Source organism: Xiphophorus maculatus, chromosome 11 (genome assembly GCF_002775205.1).
Source record: "Xiphophorus maculatus strain JP 163 A chromosome 11, X_maculatus-5.0-male, whole genome shotgun sequence".
Lineage (NCBI taxonomy): Eukaryota > Metazoa > Chordata > Actinopteri > Cyprinodontiformes > Poeciliidae > Xiphophorus > Xiphophorus maculatus.
The window spans coordinates 5,543,138-5,551,134 of record NC_036453.1 but is presented as its reverse complement, the minus strand read 5'-3'; the positions used below and the strand labels follow the sequence as shown (position 1 = coordinate 5,551,134).

General features: G+C 35.6%; 1 protein-coding gene across 1 annotated transcript in view; it reads left to right on the top strand.

Moving 5' to 3' along the window:
* Window positions 1–5,554: 5,554 nt before the first annotated feature.
* arhgap26 (Rho GTPase activating protein 26) overlaps window positions 5,555–7,997 on the top strand; it is a 72,914-nt gene continuing 70,471 nt past the window's right edge. Inside the window, exon 1 of the mRNA XM_023341970.1 lies at window positions 5,555–5,708. Coding sequence (XP_023197738.1) covers window positions 5,555–5,708 — 154 coding nt within the window. The remainder of the gene's footprint in view (window positions 5,709–7,997) is intronic.

Below are 7,997 nucleotides of genomic sequence, written 5' to 3'. Positions count from 1 at the left end.
GGATTTTTGTGATCAACAGTTTCAGTAAATAAGAAAAAAAAAGTTGTGATAGTAAGGATATGACTGCAAACTTTGAGAGTGCTTCAATAATAATAATAATAATAATAAAACTATTCATATTTAAAGTAAGGACTGGTGCAGACTTTCCTATAACCAATGTCAGAAACTGCTAGATTGAACGGACTCAGTTTTACAAGTTGCTTCATTCAAAAGAGGTAATACTAGTTATCGCATTACTTCCTGTGTGTTTGCGCACATGTTACGTTTTAGAACCAGCAGGTGGCAGAACAGGTTAACTTTATTACAAATGAAAGTCTTCAAAAACCCGAATTAGACAATTCAGTATTGTTGATATGTTGTTTAAAAATGTAAAATTTAAAAAACAAACTTCAGCTACTAAATAGTTTTATCATGTTTTTTTTTTTTTGTAATTCTCACATATTTAGAGATTTTGACATAAACATTAAGGCAACTGCAGAATTATTTGACACTTTAAAGTATTTCCCAAACAGGTATATTCACAAAATCAGTCAAGGATTGTATGTAGTAAATCAATATAAATGTATAAACCTCCAACATTTATTTGAGACAATACATCAATAAACTTTTATCATTAATTACAATAATTCAGCACTAGATACACCGTATGAAACTGTCTCTTCTAATATTGCATTTTTCTGTAAGGAGCTGCATAAAATTATCAGAGAAACAAGTACCATCAAAACAAAATTTTATGCAGCAATTTTTTTTGGATTTATTTAAAGAGACAAACGCTAAACAGCTGAAGGCAAATCATAGCACAGGTGAAAGTGAAACCTAACTTAGAAAGCGGCCTTTTCCTCTCCTAGAGTATAAAGTTTAATAGAAGAAAGGTTGTAAAGTTTAGCAAGTTAAGAATTAAATGATGACACAGCCTCACCAGTAATCTTGTATGTCAGAAGGGGAAAATAGTGTTTTTCAGGTTGGCCAAACAAATTCTGAACTGAGTCTTCTTCCACATGTTTGTGTTGTTTCCTACATGGTTTGTGGCAAACTGTAAATAAAAGTAATCAGAGTAAGAAGGTCTGAGAAATGCAAATGCATTTAACCCACTTCAGTTTTTATTTGCAAGAAGAGACGGGGGAAAAAAATAAAAATCAAAGACATGATTTATCTTCCTTCCACCTGACCATGTGATAGTTTATGTGAAATCCCAACATTATGTCTGTGGCTACAAGGTGACTAAATGTCAAGGATGTTTTGTGAGGTGCTTTTAATGAAGAAGGAAGAGAAATTGAGATGACTTAAAGCTTTCAAATCCAGAATCTGAAGTTTTTGCGTTTTCAAAAAAAGAAAGAGAGAAAAAAAATTCTCTACAGGATACATATATTCAATATACTTGGAATATAATTTTGATATGTGGATTAAAAACTTAATTTTAAGACATGTTTAGTATGTTCAAAGATGAACCTCACTTGCAAAATAAAAATAAGAAATAGAGCATGAGTCAATTGCTTAGCAGTTGTTTCAGTTTGTTTTATTAGTCGAGATAAAAATTTACTGCAGCTACTGACAGAAAAAAATACAAGAGGCCTTGAATATTTAATTAGCTTCATTTTGATGGCCATAAAACATAAGGAGAGGGTTACATTTGCAATTATGCTGATTAGGAGTTTAATTTATGCTGTGAATATATATTAATGTCCCTGACCTCATTGTGTCTGGAACATATTTGGAGATGAATCAAATGAAGGACCTGATATCATCCACATATTAATTATGTTGCACATCTAAGCATTGTGAACCCTGTTTGTGCATAGAATTTTATTTTAGAACTCGACAGCTAGAAGGAAAGACAAAAAAAAGTTTCAGTTCTTGCAGGGTTGGTCCAACAAAGACCAAACCTGTGTTGGGTAATAAAACTTCAGACTTAAAGTTAATTTTTCTTGTGTGTTATCAGAGACTTAGACCAGCAGCTGCCAAATCTAAATATAGTTTGCATGTATTGTACCTGATTGCAAACCGGGTAAATCCGGTTTTTGAACCTGCCTACTACATTTTAGAACATACACAAATAACAGACCACTTCCTGAGTGTGGGTGAACAGGCTAGCAGACTGAGGCAGATGGAGAAATGAGTGAGCAACCAGACGCCAATGCTCTCAGATTTTGGGGAAGGAAGCCGTGCTTCTAAATCTGAAATGTTTTAACACATGAAGCATAAACAAGCTGCATGTGTCAACAACATATGTGCAACACTCTAAAAAAGGGAATTCAAACTTGTGAAGCTTTAGAGAAGTTTGACGAACTTTATTAAGTCAGTTCATCTCTTCAAGTGCAAGACAGTTGGCCGTATATAGTCATCTTGTTAAAAACACTTGCTACAGTTGGATCCCTATGTAATTATATTGCAGTTGTTGCCACCTCTGGTAAGCACACCCAGCACCTAGGTTAGAGACAATGAGATTTTTATATATACTCTCTGGTTATCTTTGTTTGATTATAAAAATGGTTTGACCATCTGAAACATGTAAGTGAGACAAGCAAGAAATGAATGATCAATATAGTGCTGTCGGTTTTTTGATAGCAATATAGATATGTCTTAACATTCTGCAAAACCTTCTTTTCAACTATTTTTAGGCAACTAAATAGTCACACATTTTTTTAACTTAAGTGATTTTCTGGTTGGGTGTACAAAAGATCTCCTCGATTCTTGTTTACTGAAGCAAATATGAATATTTATGTATTTTACCTTACAAAACCTGGCAATAAATGGAGAAATTTTGGCGCACTCTCCTTTGCTGACTTTATCTGAGGAAAGTGAAACCTGCAGTGCTTTAGATGCTGTTCTTGATTCTTTTGTAACTTCTCATATGAGTTGCTTATGCTCTCTCAAAGTAATTTTGGTAGGCAGCAACACTGGGAAGGTTGACCAATAGTCTATGTTTTCTCAGTTTGTAGGAACATGTTGTTCACTTCTATTTTTGAATTTGTTTATTTTGGTGTATAATGTGTTGCTTTGGAACAAGAAGATCCTGGGTTTAAATTGGCATGTTGTCCACGTTCAAGTGTGCATTTTCGCCAGGTACTGGCTTCCTCCCGAAGTCCAAAAATATGCATGATAGGTTAATTATGATGTCTAAACTCTTGTTAGACTTGGGTGTGTTTATAGAAGGTTTTTTGTCCTGAGGGCGTCTCTGAACTGTTGCCAGAAGGAGTTTTTTTCTTATTGGGTTAAAGTGTGGGTTTAATTTTAGAAATAATATCAGCAACGATATATTCTTAGTTCAAACAACACATATTTAGACCAGGTGGCTTTGAACTGTAAATTAACACTTAAAATACCCAACTGTTTTGTTTGTTTTCAGTGTCATATTTTTGTTTTTGTAAAGGGGTTTTGTTGCTTTTGGAAGCTTGAAACCATCTGCTGCAAAGAGTCTGTCATGGATATTTCACAATGATTTTAAAAAAGAACTGTCCTCTAATTAGCACTTTTAACAAAAAAAATATATAATTAGTTTTATTTTATCACCATAATAATGATTAAAAACACTATAAACTGTTTTAGATCACCCCTTAGATATCAATTGTAGTGCTACATTCTACCAACAGAGGACGTTAGAAGTGATGCATTTAGAACCATCAGGCAGAGAAATTCCCTGTTTCCTTTGAAATGACATCAGCGTCTACTCCGCTATGGCAAGTCATTGGAGTATTTTGCTAAAAGCTCCAGTTAGCTTCGGTCCCGCTAAAAGCAAAGATCGTCTATACGTAAGAGGATGTTCTATCAGATTAAATTAGCTAACACCTGCCCTTTCACAACCAAAATCCTTCTGATCTAAGTGTGTTGGGAATCTCTTCACAGTTTTTAATCATCATATGTAAATTGAAACAAACCAGCTCAAGTATATGTGGATATATTTATGAAAACATCTTTCCTTTATATGTCTTTGACAATGCATTTTTTTTGTTTTTTGGGGGGTAAATATTTGAACTGTTTTGGGTTCATGTTCAGCTCATTGGAGCAGTTGAAACTAAAATAGTCCACATTATTAAAATAACTATTCTGTGAATAAATATACAGTGGCACTAAAAGAGCAATACACTGGGTCAAGAGTGAATAGATTTGTGCAAGAATATTAAGCTGAACAGTTGGCTTTACTAAAGCCCCTTTTGTAAATGTTGTAGTGGACAACTAAATTTTGACAAATACATTGCTCAAGTTGTATTTGAACGGGTTCAAATGTATTTACGTTTGAACCCGGAGTTCTGGTGTTTAAGCCAGAATTTGACACCGAATCCATGATGGTCTGTGCCAACAAGCAAAGAGGAAAAAACAAATCAAAAATGCACCTGTATAAAGCACTTTGATTTGTTGCTTTATGTAATATGTGATGTGATCAGAGGCATATGTAGATATAAACTTGTTTTTCTATTATTTTAGCTAAATAAAAAAGCTGAACAATGGAGAAACCATGACATGTTGATCTGGAGGTCTAAAGTGAGTATGTGAGTTATATGCAATAAAATATCTGTCCTATAAAATCGTATCTAGAAACATTACTTGACTGAGTCCTCTTTGATATTTTTTTTTCTTAGCATTGGAGTAAACAAGTGAAAAATAAAACAAAAACAAATTACTCAAAACAACCATGATCAGTTGTTTTATATCTTATGTGACGTCACCAGTGGCATGTGCACACAGAATATTGTTATTGTTAAATAACTTTATTAAACTATAGTTTACAATAGCTAAATAATTAAACCAACCACCCATGATTTCACTTTAGGCGTAACACAACATTTATAGTAAGTTAAACAATGAACTGCCTTAGTGGAAAAGTCTGAAACGTAGTCTTTTTAATCAAAAGAATGGTGTACAGCAAAATCGCTCATTAAACCGTATCCAAAAACATGATCAGAGTGAGTGCTCTTTGTAATTTTTTTATCTGAGCTCTGGAGTATCCCACGTGCGCCCGCCCCATTGGTGACGCTCTCCATTTCATGCGTCCCATTGGTCAGAATGGACGTCAGTCCGGATTATCCGTGTTGGAGTAGGTTTCTGGTCGTCTGCGGGGATGTGCTGATTCTGAACGGGCTTGTTTTAAAGCCGCCCAGCAGATAACGTATAGCTCCACGGTAGGAGCTGCTGGGAGCTGAGCTTTGTTTCTTCTCTCTCCCTCCATCCCTCCCGGGAAGCTTTTTTAAATCCAAAACGTCCTGGTCGAGAGGAATGTAGCACCAGTTTTACCTGAGACTGTGGATACCTTTGCGTTGTAGCGCACCAAGCTCCTTTATCTGGGACGTTTTTTTAAATCTTATTTTATTTTATTTTGCCGGAGAAATAAGAGAACTCCTGCTGGTGCCTACAATTAAAAACAAATAGGGTTATGTAGGGACAGCTTCCTGGAGCTGCTGTTTTACATGTTGCAATTGCATTTTCCATCATTGCGGAGGCAGTAGAAGAAGTAGTATTAGCTCCTACTAATACCGTCGGAGCTTCACATCTTTTTCCTCTTTTCTCCGCTGGTTCCTAGTTGTGTTTTGTTTCTTTGGTGTTCGTGGATTAGTAGAAGATGGGACTACCCGCTCTTGAGTTTAGTGACTGCTACCTGGACAGTCCGCAGTTCAGGGACAGGCTCAAGTCCCACGAACTGGAGCTGGACAAAACCAACAAGTTCATCAAGGAGCTGATTAAAGACGGCAAAGCGCTGATCCAGGCTCTGAAATGTAAGTAAAGCTGGACAGGTGTATGTGTGCAACTTGAACGGGACTGATGGAAACAGCTGATTTAAAACAAAGAAACAAACAAAAACACATCTCCATAAGGTGCCTGACAGCGTGCATGTGATTTATAAACAAACATGCTTGAGTCTCTTGTAACCTTGGTAAAGATTCTTGAAATATTTATTTATTATGCAGCATATTAATCCAGTCTTTAATAGGAGAACATCGATATTTAATATTTATTCCCAGCAATTTATCTGCTCATATAACATAGGACAAAGTTAGAGCTAGGTACAGGTTAGTATGAGATTTCCATGGCATTTTTTGTAATGTATGCTGAAATATAAAACAATGGGTAATATGGTGTACTTGCTTTTAGTTAAAGGGGCAATATTATGTAAAATTCACTTTTTTGAGCTTTACATCATGTTGTAATGTTATTCCCTCATCAAAAACTCCTTGATTCTTTCATGAATATTTGAGAAATCCTTTAATCTCACATGGCAACCATTAAGTTGTACAAAACGTCTGGGTGGACCTAGCTCCGCCTTCCACCTTTGAGCTAGGTCCACCCCAACTCACTTCTCAAGACTAGCCAGCAACAATTGGCTAACGCCCGGTGGAACTGCAGGTCAGCTGAGCTCATTACACAAGCTACTTCTCAGTGAAATGCTGCTAAAATGTTGTTAAATGATTCATTTAACAACATTGCTTAGCAAGAGTAGGCCTGTTGCGATAAACAATAAATCAATTAATCGCACGACCTCATTTTAATTATTGGCTTTATCGTTTCTTTGGACCTTTTTCTCTTTCTGTTGATGACACTAAATGAAAAAAGGCTCAACTCCGGTGCTCTCCACTGACCTCTTCCGTCCTCATTTCCTTAGTGTGATGCGACGATCTACCACACACTGCAGGATGATCGGTTACAAAATTGAAAGCGACAATCTTAGAACGCCCAACGTTCTAAGATTGTCATAATGGAAAAATTGGGGCAAAAAATCGTATAGTGTGAACTATTGCATCAGGTAGTCGATGTGCCCATCTTCTCTATTTAAATCTAATGATTACTGAAGGGCAACATAATATACAGACTTCATAATCTGCAGTCTTTTGGTTGAATGCAGTATTTATTTCCACTTTGGCTTTATGTATTTAGTTTTTATTCAAGTACATTTTTTGTTAATGGAAACTGAGAATCCATTTTATTTTTGTTTTTGGTTGGTTTGTTTATTTTGTTTATCAGTTCCAGTGTTTAGTGTTCTTTTGAAAATAAAGTGTATCTATCTTTGGCAGGAAATCGCATGCATTATTATGTCATTTCCATTAAACCAGTGTAAAAAGATCTTCAACCAATATTATCGTTTTTTGCAATAATTTTTGAGATAATTAATCGCTCAGCAACATTTGTTATCATGACAGGCCTAAGCAAGAGCAGAATTTTTAAAGAGGCACAGGCCCAGTTTCATGGCATTAAATTACACAATCAAATTTCTTTTAGGTATTGTTTGATACTTATATTACTGCTAGCTTAAGTTTTATGGCAGGCCTAAGCAACCATTTTTAGTACCTGCTTAATTTAGTATTATTTTAGTGGGTGAAGGTGGTAGGAGTTCACCCTGCAATCAGTGGATCGTTGGTTTGATTGTTGTCCAGCCACCTCTGTTGTTGTGTCCTTGGTTAAGATACTTCACCCACCTTGACTGCCCCAGGGCAGCTATGGCTACAATCTGGTAGCCACATCTATTGATTGTAGCTTAGATTGTAGCTTAGATTGTAGCTATGGCTACAATCATCAGTGTGTGAATGTATGTGCAAATGGAAATGACTGATTTCATGCAAAGCTTCTTTGAGTGTCCTACTGAAAGCGCTATACAAGTCTGATTTCATTTGATTTAGATACCTACTTGAATATTATAGCCTTTTGCCATTATGCTTTTAGAGTAACACAAGTAAAACAAACTGGTATTAGTAGGTTAATTAGCCAGGCTATCTGCTCACATAGCTAGCCTGCAGTCTGCTGCTTAACATGTATCCTGCTTGTATCTTATTAATCGTTTTAAAACAGTGTTAGCTTAATAAAAGTGATGGACACCATGACTCTCCATGTGCAACATCTAACTTCATAACTGTTTTTGACAAGCTTTTCATGTTAAAATTTCTGATGCTAATATAGAAATGGATTTGTCCTTGCATCAGATCCAAGTAACCATTTACCACTTTGATTACATTTCCTGGCTGATATAAAACTTAGTGATGCCACTATGTCAGTTTTTGTTCAATTCTCTTACT